This window comes from Pelodiscus sinensis, chromosome 1 (assembly GCF_052426305.1).
Source record: "Pelodiscus sinensis isolate ZL-2025 chromosome 1, ASM5242630v1, whole genome shotgun sequence".
NCBI classification, from domain to species: Eukaryota; Metazoa; Chordata; order Testudines; family Trionychidae; genus Pelodiscus; species Pelodiscus sinensis.
In genome coordinates, this window is record NC_143052.1 from 206,770,809 (window position 1) to 206,797,940 (window position 27,132).

A 27,132-nucleotide genomic window follows, 5' to 3' on the forward strand; every position below is an offset into this window, starting at 1 on the left:
TACTCCGTGCCGCGTGTAGCCGCGGGCACAGAGTCCAAACTACCGGGGATTTAAAAATGGCGGCGCACGGCAAGATGCAAATGAAGCCCGGGATATTTAAATCCTGTGCTTCATTTGCAACTTCTATTGACTACATTAACCACCCTAGTTCAAACTAGGGTGGTAGAGTAGACATACCCTTAGAGACTAATCAAAAAAATATAAATAGCATCATGGACATAATCCATTTCTTCAGATGACAAATATGGATCAAGGAGTCTAGGGGTACAAATATATAGCAGAAAAAGAGGGGAAAGGAGAAGGAACCCCCCATCAATTAAAGTGTCAGTGGTGTCTCGAAGGTACACCGATAGCATAATGTCTGAAGAGAGAGTCAACATAACCAGATAACCTGCTGTAAGTATGCCAATGCCTGAGATGGTGGGACAGCTGGGATTTCCAGGTTTGTAGATCTTGGGTGGCAGATACAAAGTTATTTCAGAAACCAGCTACAGAGAGAGTCTATGGAACTGGCCTTCATATGAAAATTTGACACATTCACCCAAGGACTGAACAAAGACAAGTCTTGGATGGGCAGTTATATTCAACACCCAAATTACATAAAAAGCTAAGTATCAGCCACTTACAAGCCTCTCTATTAGCCTCATTTAGCAAGGACACTTTCATTGATAAGTTTTTACCCCCCCCCCCTCCTCTTCCCTCTTTTTCTCCTATTTATTTGTACCTCTAGACCCCTTGCTCCATATTTGTCATCTGAAGAAGTGGGTAGTGCCCATGAAAGCTCGTGATACCATCTACATTTTTTGGTTAGTCTCTAAGGTGCTACAGGACCATTAATTGTTTTTGCAGTATTTTTTTTGTTATAGATTAATATGGATACACTTCTGAGATTATTCTACCTAGCTAGGTCAAATCTAGTTCAGGTATGTCTGCACATACTGCAGTCACATCTCCAGTCAAGTGCAGACATACACATAGGGTACGTCTAGACTACATGGCTCTGTTGATGGAGCCATGTAGAGGAGACAGGACGACAAAGGGAAACGAAGCTTTGATTTAAATAATTGCCATTTCGTTTAAATCAAAATGGACGCCATGCTGTGCTGAACAGTTGTTTGTCGGCACAGCGTGGCAGTCTAGACAGGGATCTACTGACCCCAGAAACCTTTGTCAACAGATCCTGTAAGTCTCATTTCACAGGTGCTTAACCCCTCTCCTACCCGAATGTTAAAAACATCACCTCAGCAAACAGTGCTTTGTCAGCAGGAGTGCTGTACTGCCAACAAAGCAAACACTGCTTGTCCGGAGTGGAAATTTTTTGTCAGCAAATCTGCCAACAAACAGCGTTTACGTTGCTCACCTTTTAGTGACATGTCTGTGGTGCTGAAAACTGGGCTGTGCAGACAAAGCCTGAGTAACCTGAAAGTGATTTATCTGAGTTACAGTTTATGCTTTTAATTTGTATAACCATTGATAGAAATCAATTGTTTCTTCATTCACTAGAAAATAATCATTTTTAAGGAATTTAAAGAACTTTTCTATTCTCGCTCTCTCTGTGCAAATCAAAGACATTGCGTTTATATGAATTTTTACAGCACTTGACATACTGCAGCTCTGATTCTGCTGGATCTCACAGTAGTAACATCATATATCTTTGGAGATAGAGTTTTAATTTCTCCTAAGAAATGAAGGATACCTAGTCACAGCAGGAGAGTAATTATACTAACTGCTTCCCATAAAATGTTAGCTCAGGAAAATGGCAAGATTGAAAAAAAAATGTAGAGGTTGCAAAAGAATGAAATGTACAATGTCTAAATGAGGAACACCACATTTTAAAGATATTTCATATTTAAAATTGAAAAGAAATCCATCCTGATACAGAATTGCATTAGTCTCTGTTTAACCCATCTCTCAAACAAGAACATTCTTAATCACATTAACCCTTCCTAATTAGGAATACTTCATGGAGCTATAGAAATTAGAGAGTCTACTCAATTACTTCAAGATCTTCCAGAAGAAAAATGAGCATAAGAAAGAAAGGGAAGTGATAAACTGTGGGAGGAAATGGAATACCAAGAATGTAAAACCATACAGCATAGAGTTTACATTCATTTCTAAGACTAATATTAAGCAATAATTAAACTCTACAAAGTTTATAGGACCAACCCATGAAATTTCCTTCCTTGTCCCTAAAGTTTAGATGTGAGCTTATATGGGTCTTCTATAATTAGAGGAGATTAGCAGGCAAAACTGCTAATTGAAACAGTTGGAAAAAAATCTGATATACTTCCCAATTGGCAAGACAGAACTGACAGAGACCAGGGATCTGAGTCCATGTTTAGTATTCTTACTAAGGTGTTTTGTGGAGGTGCCATACTGCTGCCTTCTGGTAAAGAAAAAAGGCCAAGAGCGAGGATTATGAAGCCAGGGTATAGTGTGTCCTGGATTATATATTCAGTCTCAAAATGTATACTGATTAGATCTGAGACTGTGTATAATAATGGCAGCAAACATTTTTTGGGGGAGGAATCAGGGAGAACATCACATTTATGCTTTTGGCTGTATATAAACTTCATCTAAAGTAACTGAGAATCGCACTTCAAACTTTTAGAACTGTCCAACAAACAAAGATGATTGAGTCATTTTAGTTGATCCTAGATTTTTTTCTACAATCATTTTCTGCTTAAGAAAAGAGTTGATAATGATTTCTATTCCATTTCTCAGACAGAATGGAACTTGGAAACAGCTTTTTTTTTTTTTTTTTTTTTTAACCATATAAACAGATTCTTATATAAAAAAAGACACACAAGTTTAAGGCATTAGCAAATATAGTGGTTCAAAGTTTTATTATAATGGGGTTTGTTTCTATTGGGAACTTACATTTTTGCCTAATTGTTGAAGTCATTAGGAACAATTAACAGACATCCTAGTGTAGAAACCTGTTAGTAACATATCTCATGTGATGAGCTCCCATTTAAAATCTTAGAAGTCTTATAGAATTTCAGTACATTATGGCAGAGGGAACTATTAGACTTGCAGTTTGTTTGCAGAAGGTTACAAAAGAAGTTGTTGCTTCTTCTCTCACTTAAATCTGAACAGTCAGTCATGATTATCACTGTGGAATATAGGCCATAATCTAATCCTAATGACTAAGAATACTCTTGAGATCAGCAATTTGGCTTACTTGAGCTCTTTACTCATGAACAGCATTATATTGGCATGCCAGTGATGCTACCATTAAAACTCTGTCAACAGAGCTGCTAAGCTGAAGCACTAAACTTACAGGATACTGGAATCTTCTGGTGAATTTGCTTTATAAATACTGCAAACTAAATTAAAATAAACAAAGTAAACAAAATGTTTTGAATCAGATACAAGTCCACACAAGATAAATCCTGAATTAAGCTTACCTATGCTTCTTCATCCTGAATTAAGCTTACCTATGCTTCATTTTCGCCATCGGGGCATTTTTGCGCAAAACAGTTCTTCCCTGTCTACATCGGCCCTCTTGCGCAAGTATTCTTGCACAAAAGGGCTTTTCCCCGAGCGGGAGCATGAAAGTATTTGCGCAAGAAGCACTGATTTTGTACATTACAAAGTCAGTGCTCTTGTGCAAATTCAAGCGGCCAGTGTAGACAGCTGGCAAGTTTTTGTGCAAAAGCGGCTGCTTTTGCTCAAAATCTTGCCAGTCTAGATGCATCCGAGGAGAATGGGTAACCACTGATCCATAGGTACATAAGGTATGTTCTCAGATACAGATATTTGCCCTGGTGTAGCCAGACAATAGAAGAGAACTAGCAGAAACCTTTTCTTCTCTAGTCTGTCTGTCACCAGCTGCCAGTGAAGAATGGGGGAGTCAGTGGGCCCTGCACCCCCATCCACAGTCAGATGTGACTCTCAGCCAGCAGATGGAACAGAAGGTTTATTAGTCAACAAGGATACAGCATAGAACAGACCTATCAGCATAGTAAGTCAAAGCAGCCAGTTCAATCCCTCTTCGGGAGAAGGTGCTCTAAGCCAGGAACCTGACTCTTCCCCTGCACCTCTAGCCAGCCGAGACTGACTTACCTGCAACTTGTGGTCCCCCGGCCCCCATCCAGGCTCTTCCTATGGCCTTTGTCCTGCTTCTCAGTTAAAAAATGTCACATGGCTGCACTCCATCCTGGGCTCAGGTTACAAAGGCTATAGGCCACTGTGTACATGCAGGAGAATGGGGCAGCCCCCCTCTGTGGGAGTCAGAAATTCCCATCATCTTCTAGATCCCAGGTGAGCAATTAAACAGCAGTGATTCACCATGGTTAGCCCCTGGCAGGCTGCTGCTGCTAAATTTACCTGCGCCTCCACAGATATGGATGGATTGCCACTCCCATTGGCTGTGGATTACTGTTCCCGGCCAATGGGAGCTGTGGGAAGTGGCAAAGACCAGGACACTGTTTCCTGCAGTTCCTCTTGGCTAGCAATGGCAATCTGCATCCAATGGGAGCTGCAATCACCCATACCTGCAGAGGTGAAGGTAGATAGAGCAGCAGCAGTAGCCCTCCTGGGGCTAACCCTGGCAAAGCAGATCCAACCTATGGGCTGGTATTTGTCCACCTCTAATTTAGTTATTGATACAGTGACCAAGGAAAGTGATGCACATGCTTGGGGCTACTATAAGAGTAGAAATCACCTGCAACACAACAAGATGAATGAAATCCCCTAGTGTGTCACACCAGCGCAGAAGATTTTACTGACAAACAGTACTTCAAAACACAAATAGCAAACACAGACATGGGACATTTTTTTTATTATTTGTTGTTAAATGAAGAACAGGGAAAAAGTGAAGAAACGGAAGAAGAAAACATGGAAAGAAAAGTAAAATGGCATCTGTTTCTCTCTACCAGGAATCAATCACAGGTTTCTAAAAAGTTAGATCAAAACTTTTCATCTTTGTCTGAGGTCCCTTCTCTGAAACATTACCTTCTGTGTAGCTGCCAGGTCAGCCAAGACAATGACCCAAGTTTTAATCCCTTGAGGCAGTCTGCTGTTCCACCTAAGCCATTAGATTCAATTGGTTATAAGCACTGGTCTAGAGAATCAAACTTTCATTGAGTTGGAGAGCTTCCAAGATGCTGGGATGTATCCCAAAACACAATTCTGGGAACTAATTTTTAAGGAGGTGAACATTATCATATTCAGTTCTTTGAGCCAAAAGGGTTGTATCTTGGGACAATGCCAAAACACATGAATCAGTGCAGCTGTGGGAAACCCACAACTCCAGCAGCTGTTTATAACGGCAAAGCTCATGCACTGTAACCTGTGTGGGGACCAATGTGAATGAAGTAATTTTCTGCTCGATCAGCCTTAATAGTAGATCAATAGTAGAGTTTTTAATGTTTTGCAAGGCACTTTCCTATTGGCTAGGGTTCACAGTTATATTCAAACTTTTATTCTAGGGCTGGCAAGCGCAATCTAAATTAAGCAGGATCTTTTGGGTCAGGAAGTTTTAACATACTATAGAGCTGGTTGGCGAACCTATTGAAACTGCCTATATCAGTAAAAATCCTTCAGCCTCTGCTGTTCCCAGTATATCAAAACCAAATATGTCTTTCAAGGGATGCATAAGCTGCAGGTAATATCATGCAGCTGGAGTACGTAGGTAGGATTGTTGTTGAAGTGCTTAAAGAGAGAAACTGATCGTCTGAGATCAATTGACAGACCCAGATTATCCCTTTATCTATCTACCCTCTCCATGTTAGTGTCTTCTTGTCAATTGTGAACAATGGGTTGCCCCAGATTAAAGCATTAATGTGAGAGAAGGGATAGAATTTAAATTTTCTAGCAAAGTGACCCATGTTTTACAGCCAGTGCTATAGGGGATATTTTATGATGAAAAAGGCCGTATGCTGACTCCAATATTCCTGCCAATGGGAATGAGTGGACCAACTGTTTTTTCACCAGCAGTCAGGGAGAGATCAGCTTTGTTATGTATAGAGCCATAAGAGAGCCTAGATAAGGATAAATAGAAGCCTCCAGATTTTACTGGGAGTTGCAATTTACACAAAGTCATTCTTTACTTTCTCTTATTTTCCCTCCATGAAAAAATTTCCTGAAATAAAATGGAAGAATAGTAACTGACAGTCTCTCAGGATCTACAATATCCAGGAAATCGTATTCATTCTGTTAATTTTGCGTGAAGGCAATCAGTAAGGGTCTGCCCAGATCTCTCACTACCTGGGCTAATATGATTAATATTCATCTAGATTAATTTTGACCAGATTCTCTACCTCATCAGGGATGAGTATCCCTAAACATTTCACTATAGTTGGGCTGCTACCTTAAATTCCTAGAAAACATATTTTGAGGAGACTCAAGGGGGTTGGGAGAACAATCTTTCACAGCGGGGATGGCCAAAGATCTCAGTGACTGAAAACACTGTGTGCCAAAGCCATCACATTACTTTGGCTGTTTTCGACGTGCAATGACTCCCAGGTGGCTGCCTCACAGCTCCTTCAACCAAGCTTCAACCTTACTCTAGGCAACAAATTAATCCTGATTTTTACAAAACACTCTCTGAGGTGATTTTGAAATACTATTTATTGATCTACTTAGGGTGATCTTGGTCTGAAGCCTGTGATCCCAGTTTGTGATCTTTCTACAGGATGAAAACTGCCTCTAAATTTCAAAGGGAGGACAAATCTAAGAGCTCTTTTTAATATCAAAGGGAATGAAGGATTTCCTCTTTGGATGATGAATGAGCAGATGTTTGGAAGAGCTAGTGCCTAATAAAGGTGGAAAACCTTAGTGAAAAAGTTCAGTAGGAGAAATATGAAGGACTATCTGGTGTTGGTGAAAAATGCCATAGGAAGAAAAAATGGCAACCAATTTTATCCATTTACTGAGTAAATCTCTCATGCACAAACCTGGAAAGAATACAAATCTCTACCCAAAGGTGTAGTTTGAGGGGAATATAAAATATCCTTATCTTCTGGAAGAAAGAGAGAATTTATCTCACCTACAAGACCTTTTCTATCTTCTCCATAAGATGATCTAAGAGGGCCTCAATTTCTCTCATGGTTTGTTACTCAGAAGGTCTGAGTGCCTGCAGCTTCCAATTACTTTAAGTTTAATTCTTCCATTAGTGGCTAGCGCCGTATTTATGCAATACACAGAGATAAATTACATGATCGGTCTCATTCCTTTGCTTTGAAGAAACAGAAGGATGTGCCCACACTAAGCTTCTATTTGCCTTCTGACTTCTTCAGGAAGTCCATTTAATTTTTAAGCAACTTCTGCAAATACCTTACTTTTGCAAATAATCCTATGGCACAACCAAGATTGACAGAGATGAGTAGAATCAGAGTGAAGCAGTGGTTCCTGGGACAGGAGAAAATGATTATAAGATTTTAATCCCGGTCTCTGATCTCCAGATTTTTGTCTTGAAGGTGCATATTTTCTCACTCTGTAAATATCATCTGCTCTGAGAGGCCAGATCATATGGAGTGGCCTTACTGAGCTCTAGTTTAGCTTTCACGCCCAAAGATAACCACTTTTTAAAAACATCTATAATGACATTCTAATGGCTTTCTTTCTGTTCTGCAGTGAAGGAGAGCTGATGAGCCAGACCCATCAGGGAATTAATGAAACTCCCTCCTACCTTACTGCAGTCATAGTAACCTGCACTTAGGTAAATGTTCTTGGAAGTGAAGCTAGTTGAAAGGGCAGGGTAGGGAACTGAAATTCATTCTGATGGATACAAATTACAGCGAGTAGTATTTGGGGATAAAGCTGATTGAGACTGGCTGATGCCAAATTATTTTTTAGGTACACTGGTATTAACATTTTTTTCTTATCAGTATCAGTATAATGTCCAGAGTTTGAACAAAAGGTTATACACCACAAATATCTTATTTAATATATGCCTGCTTAAAGAGTCATGCAACATTACTTTTTCAACTAAGATAAGACTGCCTGTGTTTTACCTGAAAGCTTTATGCAATGTTGGTCTGTGTTATTTGACACTGAAGGCCAGATGATTGATTTTTTCTGAATGATATTGGAAGTTCAACACATATCTTATCCACCTAATTTACTGCCTTCCAGGCTAAGTATGATCTGGTGATATTAGGACTGAGAGCTGGTAGATCTGATACATTGCTGTCCCAGTGGATGTCACATGCAAGTAAGGTATTCACATCACGGCTGCAGATATGAACTTCATGTAAAATATGGAAGTTCAGTTCAGGAAAGCCGATCTGTTTGACATCTTTCTGTTGATCTAGCTTCTGTCCCATACCATCTGAATTTTCTCATCAAGAGAACAATACAGTTGGTCCCCGAGTTGCGAATGGTCGACTTACGACCATTCGCAGTTACAACCAAAAGTGTAGTAAATGGCGGACCCCAAGTTATGAACGCGATCCGTGCTTACAAACAGCACGGTCATGTGTAACTCAATGGGGTCTGACTTATGAACAAACCGAGTTACGACTAATTACTTGGTCTGTAACCGGTTCGTAAGTCAGAGACAGGTTGTAGTCCATGGATGGATGACTGATCTAGGAGCTATGATGTACAGAAAACATGAGATCCTTTCTCCATCCTTCAGATGCTAGCTGGCCCTTCTCAAGCTTCAGCATTGTGGAGGCAGCTGTACAGAAGTCTTTATACAGAGCACCAACTTCTTTTGCTCTTCTTTGATTTTACCATTGGAAAAGTCAGTCAAACATTGAACTTTTTGTTCTGAAAATGCTATTTTTGAAAAAAAAAAAACATTTTCCAATGAGAAAATCTTTCATTTGAAATGTTTTGACCAGGCCTAGATTATAAAAGCAGCATACCAGCTGTTTGCCATCTGAAAGCGCTTATGAGAAAGAAATGTATAGGCTTTATAGTATGTAAAAATGTTGCACATTACCTAGGTAATAAGTATTGTGGTTTTTTTGTAGAGTCATTTATGCAGGTGACAAACAAGCATGCTGACATGATGGCAGCAGTGGAGTAAGATGCAAGAATGCAGGGGGAAAAGAGGGATAGGCTAAGACAACATGCTTACAAGTTGCAACAAATACATTTGTCATCTGCTATAACAAAGTAGAAAATAGCAGAGCCCTATGTCTGCCCCTGGCATAGAAACCGGTATGTTAGTTTATATGTTTTGTCTTTTAATCATACACAGTAAAAAATATGATATGGTGAAATATTTGATCACATTCTTTATAGTGTGTTCAGTGCTAAAATGCACATCCTTAATATTCCCAGAAGGCACTGTGCAATTAAAGGCTACGCTGTAATTCCAAGCTACCATGTAATTTAACATCAACATGGGAGATTCAGTCTATGACAAAAAATAGTCTCATTTTTGCAGGAGATACCCACTATTCAAGGATATTCTCTGTCTCTCTCTCTTTTGTCTAACATTATATTACTTATTAGATTGGTAAATTGTTGTATGTTTCCTTGAAATTAATCCCCATGAAAAATATAAAACTGCAGTGTGTGATTCATACATTATATAATATAAAATAGTCTGCCAGTAATTAGTTTGTGCTTGGTTGTCTATCAACATTCATTTCTGGAGGGTTCCAAAATCTAGTTGAACTTGTACCAGTTTTACAAATGATAAATGATAGCTACCATTGATAACTTAAAATCAAGAGGAGGTACCCGAGAAACAGAATTCTCTTCCCTTGTTTAAAAAGAAAACAACATGATTGAACAATAGTAAAACAAAGAGTTTTTGTCTAGTAGAGTGCAGAAGGGAAGTGAGGCTTACTATGGTTCTCTTCATATCCCTTCCACTACTGATTCCCTTTGTTAACTTAGGCAAGACATGTAGGAGCAGATTTTTAAAGGTATTGAGGGATTGCTGCACTCAGCATTATAACGTCTAACTGATCCTAACTCCCAAAGTTGGCAGAGAAAGTTCTAGAATGCTGGAACTTTGGGATCCAACTCCTGAGCTCAGTTATTCTTACTGTAATGTACCTTAAATGGACTCTGACTATACTGTACTTTATTTGCAGAGCAAATTTACCATTTTCAATGTCCCTGAGCACTTATTAAGCTTAAGATATTGAGATCAGGCTTCACTGAATGAAAGGTGTTTAGAATTAAATAGCCCTAATGATAATATAATAACGAAACACTATAGTTAGAGTTACCAGAGGGGCAGTTGTTTTAAATCAATGATTACTTAGAGTTGATACAGATGAGAAAGGTCTTTGTTTAACAAGGAGGCTGTACATTTTTACTTTCTTTTTGAACAGTAACAATGCACTGTATATAGTTTACGAAGTTTTAAGCCATTACTTATATATCTAATGAGCATTCCAGATTCTGAATTTTACTTGTTTATAAAAGCAAGCTGCAAAACAAAAAATGCCCCAAAATTAATACTTAAAAATTATAATATCCCTGAAGATGTCTTTTAATGTTTGGAAAGCAAATTTCCCTGATCTATTGCTAGCTACCAACTGTTCCAAATAATCAGAAAATAATAAATACACATTCCTAGCAGAGACTAAATGTGGGTCTAAACAAGAAACCTAAAACAGAATGTTGCCATGGTGATTTACAGAAAACCAAGCAAGCTGTGCAAACCTTGTCCTGCTAGGAGACCTGAGAGACTAGCTAGAATTTTTATCTGTCACAGTTAATTTCTCATTTTACTGAAACAGTTGTCAAAGAGCAATGTACATAGAATGCTCATAATAGATACCTTTCACATTTTATAGACACACTAGTGTCATTTTGCAAATGAATATGTCAGATTCATAGCAATTTTTTTTAAAAAATATGCTATTTCTAGCTTTCTGAATATTTCTTCATATGCATGATCACAAGGCGATATCCTATGGTATGTTTGCTATACTGATAGGTCCTTGAAGAGATGTAGGAGGAACAGCGTGAATATGCAAAGTTTAATTCATGCACATTGCCAGATTAAAAGATTGTCTGTGACAGAACGCCTACATGGGTAGGTTCTGTATAGCATTACTACAATTGCTGGTATGGAAAAGTAACAGAAAAGGAGAGAATAATAAAAAAGACCTATTAATATCAATTAATCATTGGTTTTAAACTCACCCAAAAATTAACATTATTTATGCTAGATTATTTATATATTAATTGTACTACTAAATGATAAACTATGGTCTTTTAGTGTTTACTGAACTGATCTCATGTCATGAGTTCATATACAGTAATTCCTCATTTAACATGTGCCCACTTAACAAGTTTTCGTGATAGCATGATTTTTTTTTGGCAACATTTTTCGAACAACACAACCTATCCCCTCAATAACACGATTTCCCCTACCAGCCGGCAGTTGTGGGGGGCTTCCCCTGTCTCCCTGCAAAATGGCAGAGGATCGCTGCTCACTGCGCCATTCCCCGGTGACCCCCTCTGGCCGGATGCTTTGCTCCCTCTCCTCTGCCCCCCATTTACAGCCAGCAGCTGGATTTCCCCAGCTGACCAGTACCCGGCAGCTGTGCAGGACTTCCCCTACCTCCTTGCAAAGCGGCAGAGGTTCACTGCTCGCCACGCTGTTCCCTGGTGACCCTCTCTGGCTGGATGCTTCACTCCCTCTTTTCCGCCCCCCGATTGCAGCCAGCAGCTGGGTTTCCCCAGCTGGCTGGTCACCGGCAGCTGTGCGGGGCTTCCCCTGTCTCCTTACAAAGTGGCGGAGGTTTGCTGCTCACTGCACCGTTCCCCGGCCATTCCCCTCTGAGGATGCTTCGCTACCTCTCCTCCACCCCCCCCCCCCCATTTATAGCTGGTGGCTGGATTTCCCCAGTTGACCAGTCATCGGCAACTGCACGGGGCTTCCCCTGCCTCTTTAGAAAGTGGCAGAGGTTTGCCGCTCACCACACTGTTCCCCGACAACCCCTCCTCACTGGACACAAGGCATCCAGCCAGAGGGGGTCACCGGGGAATGGTACGGTGAGCGACGAACCTCTGCTGTTTTGCAGGGAGGCAGGGGAAGTCCCGCACAGCTGCCGGCGACCGGCAAGCTGGGGAAACCTGATTGTTGGCTGCAAGCCTCCTCCCCTGTCCTTCCTTCCCTTCTCCAGAGCCAAACATCTCCCCTCCCTGCTATAACCCAGTCCCTTTGCTCCCCCAACCTTATGTCCCGGTCCCTGCTGCTAACAAGTGCAGGCTGGAGTTGCGAGTGCCCGTGCGCTTGAAACACGACCCCCACCTTTTCCATTATTTTCAATGGGAAAATTGACCCCGCATAACATGTTTTCACTTAGCACGATCATTTTCTGAAATGTATCTACTATGTTAAGTGAGGAATTACTGTACCTCTGAACAGCAGATACCAGCCTACCTGCTGATCTATTACTAAACTTCAAAGATGAACAAGCTGGTTTAGACTAATTTCCCAGGTCAATACTTGCAAGGATAAATGGCAAAACACCTATTGAATAAATGCCAAGCCAAACAGATCATTTGATTATCTTCACATTCTTATCTTTTACTATTCCTTAGTGCAGTAGAATATCCATAAAGTATTATTGTCTTCTTATTTTGGGATGATGGGAAATGAACGTTAAAAGTTATTATTTATTATAGTTTCCCTTGTGGTCCTGTTTGGGATTTAGCCACATTTCTCACGTGACAAGAGTAAAACTGAAGAAACTGGTGCCTTAATGTAAAAAGATATCTGAAAAAAAGTGAGAAACTGGTCCTTTAAAAATGGGATAATAATAGTACAATAAATAATGGACATTGGGATTTTGATGGCGTATGGAGATCATCAGGAATAGCACAGGTCAAAGTGGAATGTACTACGGGAGGCAAAATGCGAAAGTGGACTGAGAGCCTTATTTTTAGTAACCTGCTTTCTTCTTCATCCTAATGACATGGGTGGGAAACTACTGTGGCCATTAATTAAGCTCAAAGCACCTGATATCAGTGGATAGTGAAAACAGGAAGACCTTTAAAGTTTGTCTCTCAACATTCCCCCTCAAAGACCATTGGATTAAAGACAGAACTAAAATCTCTGCAAAAAGAGGTGTCTCAGAAAAGGCAGTAACCTTCCTAGTGGGAGATTTATGTACTATTTTTCATGAGAGGCAGAACCTATTATCCATGACTTTTCTAATATTTGGACTTACTTCTTACAGAAAATTATTGAAGTTTTATTGCCAGTAATTCTACTAAACTGTTATCAGTTCCCACACCCATGAGTTGTGAAATATATCCTGTATACAGACATTATTAAAAAGTGTTATTTCAGTGTATTTCTTCTGGTGACAATCACAGCTGACAGCGGGCTTCCATGGTTTACATCAAAGACCTTCACAGATGCAAGGAAGCAAACAATCAACTATTGCTATTCAGTATGTCAGACTTATAAAGCGAAGGATATCCTCAGAAAGTTTACAAATGCAACATCATTAAAATGTACAGTAGCTATATTAAAAAATCATAGACTTACCCCTCTTATGTAGAAGAATGCTGGCATGTCTGCGTCCATTTCCATTTTCAACATAACATGAGTAATTTCCCAGGTCCCCCTCTTCCACAGAGTCAAGAATTAATGAGATAGAAACTTCCTGTTCTCCAAGATGTTCCTTAATAACTCTATAAAAATGAATAATATTCTGTTTGTACCATGTCAAAGCATTAGATAATCATGATACAATGCTACTAACAAGTCACAGCACTCTGCATCAAACCATAGCCAAATTTGAAGCCAATCTTAATTAGATTATATTATGCTCTTTTCTTCCTCATTCCTAATGAGGAGGTTTGGTTTTGTAGATGTTAATGAGAGCTGCAGTTAATTGTCTTCCTTAAGCAGCATGATGCACACACTGATAATATATTGTGAGCTTAGAAGGAGACCTTGATGAGAAGTTTGCATGCTGTTTAAAAGCAGGATATAATCTCTTAAAATGATGGGATATGATGTAAGTCTGGAGAGGTTCCAAATGGCTAAATCCAGGTCAAGAGTGATGCTAGCTGTAAGGCCCAAGCTCTGCTTTTGTACAAAGGCACTCTTCTGAGATTCTTTGCAATTTCAATAGGAAGCAACATGACCATTTTTATAGTAAGAAAACTCATTACTTTGTTTTACTGAACAGTTATAAAGCAGCAGTAAAAGCTGGAAGAGTTAATGTTCCATCAGTTAATGCCATTTCAAGTGGATGTTAAAAGTGAGCACCTCCTGGGCACTTTGGATACCACCTGTCTACCCTTTGTACTCACTGTCCCCATACTAGCTTCAGAATTGTTTTTTTAAAAAACCCAATCAAGCAAGCAGGAAATTGCTTCAAATTCTCATCACCTCCACTATCCACATGGCCAAAGAAAATAGAAAACACTCTTCAGGGTCCTCCCTGAATAAACACAAAATAAGTGAGCTGTGAAGAGGGTTATCACCTCTTGAAAACTTTTAAAGCCCCAAGTCTCTGGATGAAAGGTGATGGGGGAGCTTTAAATAAGATATACAGCATAGTACAATTCTATGTAATCTGGTGTATTGGACTAGGGCTCTGTGGAATGCATTTGCTGAAGTGGTTTTTACCCATGAAAGTTTATTCCCAAATAAATCTGTTAATCTTTAAAATGCCACAGGAGTCTTGATTGAATAATCTGGAATATTTACATGGCCCTTAATGTCTTTGATATAAGATTTCCTCTGTTACTTTAGTTTGTCTGAAGATATTCAGTCTTAATTTCAAAATTGGACTACATTAGCAAGGTTATGGAGTAGAAAATCTTTTAGTAACAAATAAAATGTAAATACGCTAACTTTAGTCTGTCATAGGTATTCATTATGGTTAATATAGCTATTGTCTACACTGCATATATAATTCATTAAGAACTCTTTGCTGTCCTGTCATTTTATACAGGTAACTATCTATAACTAAGCAACCAGAGGGAATTAGCAACCAGGGGACCACAAACAGAGGAGTTTGAGAGGGAGAGAATGAAAAAGGCATGAATACTAACTTTGGGATTAGAATTCTGTGTCTGGAGACTGTTTAACCCCTTATTCCCTTTGTCACCCTCATCTAGCCTCAGTCATCCTTGTGATCACCCTCCTCCTGTGTGGTTAACTAGGGGGTAGAGATGACCTAGGAAAGAAGGCCATAAAAGCCAGAGGCTAAGCAACCAGGAGACCACAAACAGAAGAGTTTAAGAGAAAGTTTGCAAGACGGAGTCCTAGTACAATCAGTATCGTTGGGAAGGGTCACATTACCTGTGCCAGGCACTCCTTTCGTTTAGATATTGGTATAGAAAGTACGCTTATTAAGTTTGCAGATGATACCAAGCTGGGAGGGGTTGTGACTAATCTGCAGGATAGGGTCATAATTCAAAATGACGTGGACAAATTGGAGGAATGGTCCGAGGTAAACAGGATGTAGTTTAATAAAGACAAATGCAAAGTGCTCCACTTAGGAAGGAACAATCAGTTTCATACATACAGAATGGGAAGCGACTGTCTGGGAAGGAGTACGGCAGAAGGGGATCTAGGGGTTATAGTGGACCACAGGTTGAATACGAGTCAGTAGTGTGATGCCATTGCAAAGAAAGCAAACATGATTCTGGGATGCATTGACAGGTGCGTTGTGAGCATGACATGAGAGGTCATTCTTCCACTCTACTCTGTGCTTGTTATGCCTCAATTGCAGTATTGTGTTCAGTTCTGGGCACCGCATTTCAAGAAAAATGTGGAGAAATTGAAGAGGGTCCAGAGAAGAGCAATGAGAATGATTAAAGGTCTAGAGAACATGATCTATGAGGGAAGGCTGAAAGAATTAGGTTTGTTTAGTTTAGAAAAGAGAAGACTGAGGGGGGGACATGATAGCAGTTTTCAAATATCTAAAAGGGTGTCATAAGGAGGAGGGAAAAAAACGTGTTCATCTTGGCCTCTGGGGATAGAACAAGAAGCAATGGGCTTAAACTGCAGCAAGGGAGGTTTAGGTTGGACATTAGGAAAAATTTCCTAATTGTCAGGGTAGTCAAACACTGGAATAGATTGCCCAGGGAGGTTGTGGAATCTCCGTCTGTGGAGATATTTAAGAGTAGGTTAGACAAATGTCTATTAGGGATGGTCTAGACAGTATTTGGTCCTGCCATGAGGGCAGGGGACTGGACTCGATGACCTCTCAAGGTCCCTTCCAGTCCTAGTATTCTATGATTCTATGATGGGGGCAAGTGATCAAAGCCCACAGATAAGTCATAAACATGGAGACCTAGGAGACAGGTGAGAAATTGTGGGAAGCATGGGTTATAATAGCAAAGATAAAAGAGGAACAAGGCAGAACTGGGGGGGGGGGGGAAGGGGGCAAAAACAAATCAGTAAGGGTACGTCTACACTACAGCGCTAGTTCGAACTAACTTAGTTCGACTTAGTTAATTCGAACTAAGCTAGTTCGAACTAACGCATCTAGAACTAAAAACTAGTTCGAACTAGCGTTTTGCTAGTTCGAACTAGTAAGTCCACATTGAGTGGACTCTGAACAGGGCTTAAGGATGGCCGGAAGCAGTGCCGGCAGGGCATCAGAGGAGGACTTAGAGCGTGGAGATACTGTCTCAGGCTAGCCGAGGGCTGCGCTTAAAGGGTCCCGACCCCCACCCCGGACACACAGTTCTAAGGGGTGCCCCGCTTGCAAAGAAGTTCTGGCTTGGAGTGTCCGGAGTGCCCACACTGGGCACATCACAGCACTCGGCCATCAGCCCGGCTGCACTTGCCGCAGGCTGCCATCTGGGGAGAGGGAGTAATTGGGGGGCTGCAGGAGAGCTTCCACCCCCAGAAGCCCGCAGAGCCAGCCCAGTCCTCCCCATCGGGGGCTCGTACCCCATTCCTCCCTCACCTCCTTCCACTTGCCCTTCCCTATCCCCCCTTCTTATTGATGTATAAAATAAAGATAACGTTTCTTCAAACACTGACTCTGTCTTTATTGAAAAAAACTGGGGGAGACTGGGAAAAGGAGGTGGGAGAGGGGAAGAGAAAGGCTGGGAGAGGGGAGGGCAACTAACATGATCAGGGGTTGGAAACAGGTCCCAGATGAAGAGAGGCTAAAGAGACTGGGACTGTTCAGCTTAGAAAAGAGGAGACGGAGGGGGGACAGGATAGAGGTCTCTAAAAGCAGGGGTTGGGTGGAGAGGGTGCATTCAGAAAAGTTCTTCCTGAGTTCCCATAAAGAAGGACTAGAGGACACCAAAGGAAAGGAATGGGTAGCAGGCTTGAAACTAGTAAGAGAAAGTTGTTGTTCTTGACAAAGCAAATAGTTAACCTGTGGAACTCCTTGCTGCAGGAGGCTGTGAAGGCTACAACTAGAACAGAGTTTAAAGGGACGTGAGATAAAGTCATGGAGGTTGGGTCCATGGAGTCCTATTAGCCAGAGGGTAGGAGTGGTGTCCCTGCCCAAAGTTTGTGGAAGGCTGGAGAGGGATGGCACGAGACAAATGGCTTGGTCACTGTCTTCGGTCCATCCCCTCCAGGGTCCCTAGGGTTGGCCTCTGTCGGCAGACAGGCTACTGGGCTAGATGGACCTTTGGTCTGACCCAGGACGGCCATTGTAAGCTCAGGGCTCAGTGTCGGGGGTCTCAGTGGACCCCCTTGATTTTCATGCACACCTGCTCCTGGGTGGCCAGGCTGGCAGCTCTCCTGCCCTAGACGGCCACTTTCCTGTGCCTAGTGCGGAGATCGTGGACGAGGTCCACGATGTCCGCACTAGCCCAGGAAGGTGCCCGCCTCTTGCGGTCCAGGGCAAGCTCCTGGGAGCCGCCAGCCTGGTCCCGGCAAGAGGGGGGGGCTGGGGGGCATCGGGTGGGTGGCTCTGTGCCGTGCTAGGTGCAGGGTCTGCTAGCTGGGTGCTGGCAGGCTTGCACCTGGCACGGGCACCGTAGCCAGCCCGTGCCCCTTTAAGGGGTCCGGGGCCGGGAGGGGGGCATAGAGTTTCCCTGGTGTTGGCCAGAGTGGCCACCAGGGAAACCTGGGGAGGGCTAGCCTCCCACTAGTTCGAACTAAAGGGCTACACAGCCCTTAGTTCGAACTAGCTAGTTCGAACTAGGCGTTAGTCCTCGTAAAATGAGGTTTACCTAGTTCGAACTAAGCGCTCCGCTAGTTCGAATTCGAACTAGCGGAGCGCTAGTGTAGCGCATGGGAAAGTTAGTTCGAACTAACGTGAGTTCGAACTAACTTTCTAGTGTAGACATACCCTAACTTAGTTGTCTGTATACTAATGTGAGAAGTATGGGAAATAAGCCAGGAGAACTTGAAATGCTACTAAATAAACACAAGTATGACATAGTTGGCATCACAGAGACTTAGTGGGAAGATATGCCTGACTGCAATATTGGTAGAGAAGGGTACAGCCTGCTGAGAAAGGATAGGTGGGGGAGGAGGAGTAGGTGTTGCCTTATATATTAAAAATGTATATTCTTGGGCTAAGGTTGAGATTGACATGAGAAGGATATCCTTGAAAGGATAAAAGGGGTAAAAAAACAAGGATGATGTCATGGTAGGGGGTCTATTATAGACCACCTAACCAGGAAGTGGATGAGGCTTTTTTTTAAACAACTAACAAAATCATCCAAAGCGCAGGATTTTGTGGTGATGAAAGACTTTGACTATCCAGACATCTGTTGGCAAAATAACACAGTCGGGCACAGATTAGCCAACAAGTTCTTGGAATGTATTGGAGACAATTTTTATTTCAGAGATGGAGAAAGCCACTACTGGAGAGGTTGTTCTAGATTTAATTTTAACAAATAGGGAGGAACTGGTTGAGAATTTGAAAGTGGAAGGCAGCTTGGGTAAAAGTGATAATGAATTGATAGAGTTCATGATTCTAAGGAATGTTAGGAGGGAAACAGCAAAATAAAGACAATGGATTTCAAGAAGGAAGACTTTAGTAAACTCAGGTAGGTAAAGTCCCATGGGAAGCAAGGCTAAGAGAAAAACAATCGAAGACAGTTGGAAGTTTTTCAAAGAGACATTAAAGGCACCAGAGCACACTATTCCACTGCATGGGAAAGATAGAAAGTATAGCAAGAGAAAACCCTGGCTTAACCAGGAGAACTTGAATGATCTAAAAATAAAAATGGAGTAATATAAAAAGCGGAAACTAGGACAAAGTCCAAAGAATGAATATAAACAAATAACACAGGCATGTGATGAGCAACATTAGAAAGGCAAAGGCACAAAATGAGTTCAAATTAGTTAGAGACATAAACGGTAACAAGAAAACATTCCACAGGTTGAACCTCTCTAGTCTGGCACTCTCTGATCTAGCCACATCTGTGGTCCAGAATAATTTTAGTTAGATGGATGTCAAATTATGATGGGTGTGGCCAAGTTTCCTACAGTGCCATAAAGTTTTCTTAGAGCCTCCAGTCCCGGCTCTCTGTGTTGTGTGCTGTTATTTAGTTCCAGTGTACCACTAAATGTCTTGTACGAGCCCAGTAAGTGTTGGAAGTGTTGGTAATGCTGACAGACAATATTGACCTCCTGTGGTTCAACAAATTCTCTGGTTTGGTACCAGACCAGAGAGGTTCAACTTGTACAAATATATTAGAAACAAGAGGAAGACCAAGGACAGGTTAGGACTACGTCTTAATGAAGAGGAAAAAAATAACAGAAAATGTGGAATGACAGAGCTGCTTAATGATGTCCTTGATTCAGTTTTCACCAGGAAAACTGGTAGTGATTGGATGCCTAGCATAGTGGATGCTGGAGAAAATGAGGTAGGTTAAGAAGTTAAAATAGGAAAAGAACAAGTAAAAAGTACTTAGAAAAATGAGATGTCTGCAAGTCACCAGGTTGATTAATTGCATCCTAGAATTTTCAAGGAGCCGATTGAGGAGGTATCTGAGCCATAATCTATCATCTCTGAAAAGCCTCAGCCTCCAGTGCTGCACCCGCACCCCCAGCCTGTAGGCTATCTGATGGGGTCTCCAGCCAACCATGGCCTGTCTGCAGCTTATCTGGTATCAGGGAACGAGGCTCCAAGGGTCAGCCCCAGCATCCAGTGGCTCCTCTGCAGCTTGCAGGCTCTCTGTGTGGGGATGCAGGTTCTTGGAGCTGCCTCCTGCAGGCTCCTCTCACACCCCCTATTTTCTGCTGCCTGTCCAGAGGAGGGACAAGACTCTAAGGGTGTGTCTAGACTACATGCCTCCTTCGACGGAGGCATGTAGATTAGCCAGATCGGAAGAGGGAAATGAAGCCGCGATTAAAATAATCGCGGCTTCATTTAAATTTAAATGGCTGCCCCGATCTGCCGATCAGCTGTTTGTCGGCAGATCGGGGGAGTCTGGACGCGATGCCCCGACAAAGAAGCCTTTCTTCATCGACACAGGTAAGCCTGGCTTCACGAGGCTTACCTGTGTCGATGAAGAAAGGCTTCTTTGTCGGGGCATCGCGTCCAGACTCCCCCGATCTGCCGACAAACAGCTGATCGGCAGATCGGGGCAGCCATTTAAATGAAGCCGCGATTATTTTAATCGCGGCTTCATTTCCCTCTTCCGATCTGGCTAATCTACATGCCTCCGTCGAAGGAGGCATGTAGTCTAGACACACCCTAAGGGTTGGCTCCAACCTCCAGCCTGTAACCTGTGGGAGGGAAGCGGGTCGCTGCAGCCAAGGGCTGCGAGGGAGGGAAAGGACTTGGGGCACTGGGACTATTTACCGGTGTGCTGGGAGGCAAAATGGCAGAGCCCCAGCCCTGCCGGCCATTCCCTTGGTGCTATAGCTGTCCCTAGTGGACACTCTTCAGGATAGCTCTCTCCAGCAGGCACACTGCTCCCCTGTGGCCACTCTCATATCGCCTCCCTCAGAACAGCAGCCCCTCCCTTTGTATGTTATGGAAAACTGTCCTTTTCCAGGGCTTCTGGTTCTCCTGGCCTAATCAAACCCTGACCTTGCTTTAAGTCAAGAAGAAGCTGCATACCAAATTTGCTGGCCTTAGCACTTACTGTTTAGGAGGAGTTGCTGAACAGATGGATTCACAGACATATATACTCTAATATGATAGATATAGATATAGATATAGATATGATTTTCTTATTAATTAACTAAGGAAATAAAATATAGATGGAAATACTATAAGGTGAGAGCATAATTGGTTGGATAACTGTTCCCAGAGAGTAGTTATCAATGGTTTAAAGTATCCTGGAAGAGCATGTCAAGAGAGGTTCCACAGGAATCAGTTTGGAGACTGGTTCTGTTCAATATCTTCATTAATGATTTAGATAATGGCATAGAGAGTACACTTACAAAGTTTGTTGATGATACCAAGCTGGGAGGGGTTGCAAATGCTTTGGGAAATAGGAATACAATACACAGTGATCTGGACAAACTAGAGAAATAGTCTGAGGTAAATAGGATGAAATTCAATAAGGACAAATGCACTTAGGGAGAAACAATCAGTTTCACACACACAAAATGGAAAGTGATATCTAGGAAGGAGTACTGCAGAAAGGGATGTAGGGGTCATAGTGGCTACAAGCTACATATGAGTCAACAGTGTGCCACTTGCAAAATAAAGCAAACATCCCTCTGGAATGTATTAATGTAGAAAACATGACCTATGAGAGAAGATTAAAAAAACTGTGTTTATTTAGTCTGGAAAAGAGAAGACTCAGATGGGACATGATAACAGCTTTCATGTACCTAAAATATTATTACAAGGAGGAGAGAAAACAATTGTTCCCCTTAACCTCTGATAATAGGACTAAAAGCAATGGGCTTAAATTGTAGCAAGGGATGTTTAGATTGGACACTAAGAAAAACTTCCATACAAGATGGTTAACCACTGGAATATATTGCCTAGGTAGTTTGTGGAATCTCCATAGAAGATTTTTGAGAGGAGGTTAGGCAAACATCTATCAGGGATGATCTAGATCGTGCTTGTTCCTGCCATGAGTGCAGGAAAATGAACTTGATGATCCCTCAAGGTCCCTTCCAGTTCTAAAATACTATTGTATTCTATATTTGAAACACACACACACACACACACACACACACACACACCTGTTTGTTTAAGAACTCCTCCTAAATGGTCAGAGTTAGGACCACCACATTTGATATGCATCTCCCTTTTATCATAACTTAAAGCAAGATTAGGGTTTGGTTGTGCCAAGAAAATGACACAATGGAATGGGATTGTCTTCCACAACATAGAAAGGGAAGGGTCTGATTGGAGGACAGTAATACTGCTGAGTGACCACTAGGGGAATTGAGCACAGGGGACAGCAATACAGCAGAGTGACTACAGGTATGTCTACACTACCCCGCTAGTTCGAACTAGCGGGGTAATGTAGGCATACTGCACTTGCAAATGAAGCCCGGGATTTGAATTTCCCAGGCTTCATTTGCATAAGCCGGGCGCCGCCATTTTTAAATCCCGGCTGGTTCGAACCCCGTGCCGTGCTGCTACACGCGGCACGAACTAGGTAGTTCGAACTAGGCTTCCTAATTCAAACTACCGTTACTCCTCGTGGAATGAGGAGTAACGGTAGTTCGAACTAGGATGCCTAGTTCGAACTACCTAGTTTGTGCCGCGTGTAGCCGCGCGGCATGGGGTTCGAACCAGCCGGGATTTAAAAATGGCGACGCCTGGCTTATGTAAATGAAGCCCGGGAAATTCAAATCCTGGGCTTCATTTGCAAGTGTGGGATGCCTACATTACCCCGCTAGTTCGAACTAGCGGGGTAGTGTAGACATACCCTACAAGTGGATGACCACACCAGCCAGAAAGTGGTCAGCTGTGGCAAGGGTTTGCCATTTTGCCAGCCTTCGGAAAAGGTAAGTGTCACTACACTCCCAACCTCTCTCCTCAGCCCTCATGACTATAGACTATGGAGCACGAGCATGTTGGCTGGTTGGGGGGAACCAGACAGCTCCCTCCATCAGGAGCTGCTGGTTGAGGGGGGCAGCACAGCCCCCATCCCCTGCGCGGAGTCACCAGCCCCCATCTCCATGAGAAGCCAGTGTTTGGGGCCAGACAGCTCTGACCCAGCCCCTTCCCCTGGGAGGTGGTGACAGGAGGGCTGAGCAGCCCATCCCTGCTACTCCCGGGAGCTTTTGGGGGTGCTGGGTAAGCTGGCATGTGTGGGGGAGAGGGCAGACAACTCCCACTCCAGGAACCATCTTGGGGGGGGGGGGATATTCAGTACAGTTCTGGCCCCCTGAGAGAAGCCACAACTGGAGCAGCCCCACCCTTGCCACCATGGCTGGCCCTGGTTTGCGCCACTCACTTCCCAGCTTCATGGCCTGTGTTCCTTGGCCTGAGACCCTGCTACCTGATTCCTATACACACCCCTTTCCTTGAGCACCACCATATTTTCCACGCCCTACCTTGACTCCTGCACCCCATCTCCTTACCTGGGTCCCCCCATACCACACACCTCCTGCCTCGAGTTCCCTGCCCTAAGTCCTATGCTCTGAGTCCCCTTTATAATTATCTTGTATATGTTTTTTTAGGATATGTCAATCAGAGGATTCCTAATGAATAGATAATCTCAGATTAATGAAGCAATTTTAGAAGCAACGGAAGAATATGCTATTCCTTCATAGCCACATAGTACATAAGTATTCATCAGGTAGAAGGAGACCACATGAAAGAAAACCTAAAACATTAGAAGATAAGAAAAATTCTTGAGGTCTAATTTTTTTTTATAATAATTGAATGTAATTCCTTTCATATGTAACAAAAACAATAATATTTAGAAACAAAGGTCAGCTTTTGACCCTCTACAACATTTTATGCTTCGTGGCTTTAAAAATGTATTTATTTGTAAGCCCTGTTTCTTCACCTATTTATTTCCTTTGACATCTTTTCAGTAACCTTTCAGTGTTCAACTGTAATGTTTTCTGCTATTTGATAAAGCTATTGTATGGATTATGATCTGTTACTCTACTGCATTCCTATGTCATTTATTCTGATTTTATGGTGCAAAAAATGAGATGAGAATCCTGCCAGTGCCTGCACTTTCTCTGTTCTCTCTTTCCAAATGTAAGCTACTACATCAATCTACACTGTGTAATGCCACTGAAGTCAATGGAGTTATGCTGACGTGAAGCAGGTATAACAGAAGAGCGCCCGTAGCATTATCATACTCATGTTAGTAATAAAACGTATTCTTTCCTTTTACACCATACTATACAATATAAAAACAAATGCATTATTAATCTTGATTGGGAGAACAAAAATGCTGCTATTTACCTTATATCGCTTTCCCAGACCCGATTTTCATCCAAATCTTCAATAAACTTCTCTCCTTTCATCCAGTAAATTAAAGGACTGACATCCCCACTATATCCAAAGAAAGCTCGGCAGGTTAGGTTAGCAGAATTGCCTGTTACAGAGAATTAAAGAGAACAGGTTATTTTAAAATTTACAAAAACGTTTAATTTTTGGATCAGCTTCTGAAAATCTTTAGAGTTCTTATATTAATTTGCAAAAATCCTGGATTTGCACATATAGAGATTTTTAGTTTAATTTCCAGCCATGTTTAACTAACACATTATTTAGAGTAAAAAAAGTAAGAAAAATATATGGAAATAGGACCATATGTTGTATTATTTCAATGATGGCATGTCTACACAACAGTGTTATTTCAAAATAATTTTGAAATAATGGGCTTTTTACTCCAAGGCTATATCTAGACTATGGAGTTTTTCCAGGATACTGGAGGAATCCTGGAAAAACTCCGCCACATCCAGGGAACGCGTCTACTCTTCCAACATTTTTTGCGGAAAAGCAGATGCACTCTTTCGGAAGCCCTGTCTTCCTTGTGCCGTGAGGAAGAAGGGCTCTTCTGAAGGAGGAGGTTTTTTCAAAATTTGGCCCAGTGTAGATGGGCCAAATTTTGGAAAAGCCTCCTCCAACAAAACTATCGGTAAAAGGTATGCAAATTGCGGAGCACAATTTGCATACCTTTTTCCAATAAGAAGTGGCAGTTTAAACATAGTCCAACTTCTTTGACCCTCATTTCATGAAGAGTAAGGGAAGTCGAAGGAACAGTGCCAAAAGCTGAATTAAGGTACTTAAAAAGTTGAGCTACGCAATTAACAAAGCTGAAGTTGTGTATCTTTAATTTGTCTTTAGACCACAGTGTAGATATACCCTCAGTTTGGGTTTATAAGGAATGCAGGATCAAGTCTGTATCAACTTACTAGTGTGCTGATTTGCCTAAGATAAAAATAGACTAGACATTGGGCTACTTCTATAATTTTCTATTAAAAATAGGTACAAGTTATGAAAATAATATATTTTCAGTCAAATCTGTGTTTGCTTAAATTCACAGTAGTTACTATAATGTACCCTGTGGACTCATTTCTATTTCCATTGCCAAGATATGGCCATTAAAACAGGCAGAGGTGCTTGTTCCCTGTTATATTAGACCCACAGAGAACTGTCAGTAGGCAATCATTATGTGGAAACCAAGGTATTAGTCACCTTCCTTAGCCCAGCAACCTCACTGAGTCATGAACATCAAATGTAATGAATAATATATATGTATATTTATTCCCTATTTTGTGAGCCACATTTTAAAATATGAAGAGACATGCACACAAAGGAAACCGGAATACCACATGCGAAATTCAACTTAGTTAATGTAACTGCATAAACCTTAATGTGTAAAGTTTCTGATTTGGTTTGATTTAATTGTGCAACTTTAACATTACATTAATTTAGTTTCACACAGAAAAGAAGTGATACTTCACCACATATACTGTCACATGAAAGTGACTAATTGATAATACTGGCTAGAATTAGACATACTGCACCCATGTACACTGTTCAGTGTTCCAATTCACCTCCATAGACAACTTGGTATCAACTCTTCTAAACCATTGTGTGTGGTTTTCCCTGATGATCACTATTTATCTAGAAATACGTGGGTGGTCTCAGGAGTCAGGGCATGTTCCTTCTCACATCAGGGAATATTATCACTGATTCTTTGGGCCTTGCCCTAAACCAAGAGCACCAAACTTATTTTCAATCTATGTTTTCAGTTTGTGGTCTTCGGTGTCTGAAGTCCATCAGACTAACCACACTGCCTCTAAGGCCTGGTCTATACTAGACCAAGGAAGCTGGCTTAAGGTACTGAACTCCAGCTATGCAAAATGCATAGCTAGAGTTGGCTTAACTCACACAGTGAGAGGCCAATGGGAGCAAATGCTCCCATCGGCTTCCCTTACTCCTTGCAGAAGGAGGAGTACAGCAGTGGTTGCCCTCAGTGTTCAATTTACGGGTCTATACTAGATCCACTCAAACACTAGAAGATTGACCTCCGGAGCATCAATTGTCTGTTAAATATAGACATGCCCTAAGAGAGATACAAACAGCAGAAAATCGTGGGCCCATTTGCAGAGTAAGGTATTACTTGGTATGGGTTAATGGAGATGATCTGGTCCTTAGGGAGCACATGAAATGAATAAACATTTGCACAACTTATTTCCATTTGCATTTGGAAACAACTGCTTTCTTGGGGCACCCAACCTTATGTGCCACCTTGTTATCCCCTTTCCTCAGCGAGAGAGATTTGCTGATGTTAAGCTGGGTGTCAACTTCCTGTCACTCCAGTCTGCTAGCCCCACAAACAATCTTCTCAGAAGCTCTTCCAGACTGTACTTTGGCTTCAAGGCTAACTTGAGATGCACCCGTAACCCCATGTCTCCTTTAAGTGTGTCCTCCTGTAATATCCAGCCTGTCATTGGACACTCACAGACAGAAGCGTACTGGTAATCAAAATAGGCCCAGGAAATGGGTTGAGAATGGCCCTCTCCATGACATCACCCCTGCGTGCCCCTCAAGCCCCGCTCCCTTTCCCAGAGTCATGTCCAGCATGCAGCGCAGGCAGCGGGTTGGGCTCTGTGTGCTGCATACAGAGCGGATACGGAGCTGCTTGGAGTGAGGGGCAATGGTGTGCAGACACGACAGCCCACCGGATGATGGCCCAATGGGATATTCCCGGTATCCCACCGGGCCAGTCTGCCCCTGCTCTCAGAAATCATCAATTTTGCTGCCTCCAAAGAAACAATGTACATACCAGCCTATTTGGTTGAGGATATGCCCTTTGCTTAATATTATAGCACTGATATGTATGTATAGTACAAGAAGGGAATAAATTCATTAAGTAGGAAGGGCGAGTCCAGATTCAGATGAGTATTGTGTAAGA

The 27,132-nt window shown here is 42.0% G+C and overlaps 1 protein-coding gene across 4 annotated transcripts in view; it reads right to left on the reverse strand.

Moving 5' to 3' along the window:
• IL1RAPL1 (interleukin 1 receptor accessory protein like 1) overlaps nt 1-27,132 on the reverse strand; it is a 1,174,742-nt gene that overhangs the window by 35,847 nt on the left and 1,111,763 nt on the right. For all 4 annotated transcript variants that reach the window (XM_075913279.2, XM_089774688.1, XM_089774689.1 and 1 more), the window contains 2 exons: nt 24,171-24,303; nt 13,427-13,572 (listed from right to left, as the gene is read on the reverse strand). In XM_075913279.2, the coding sequence (XP_075769394.1) occupies nt 13,427-13,572; nt 24,171-24,303 (279 nt within the window). The remainder of the gene's footprint in view (nt 1-13,426; nt 13,573-24,170; nt 24,304-27,132) is intronic.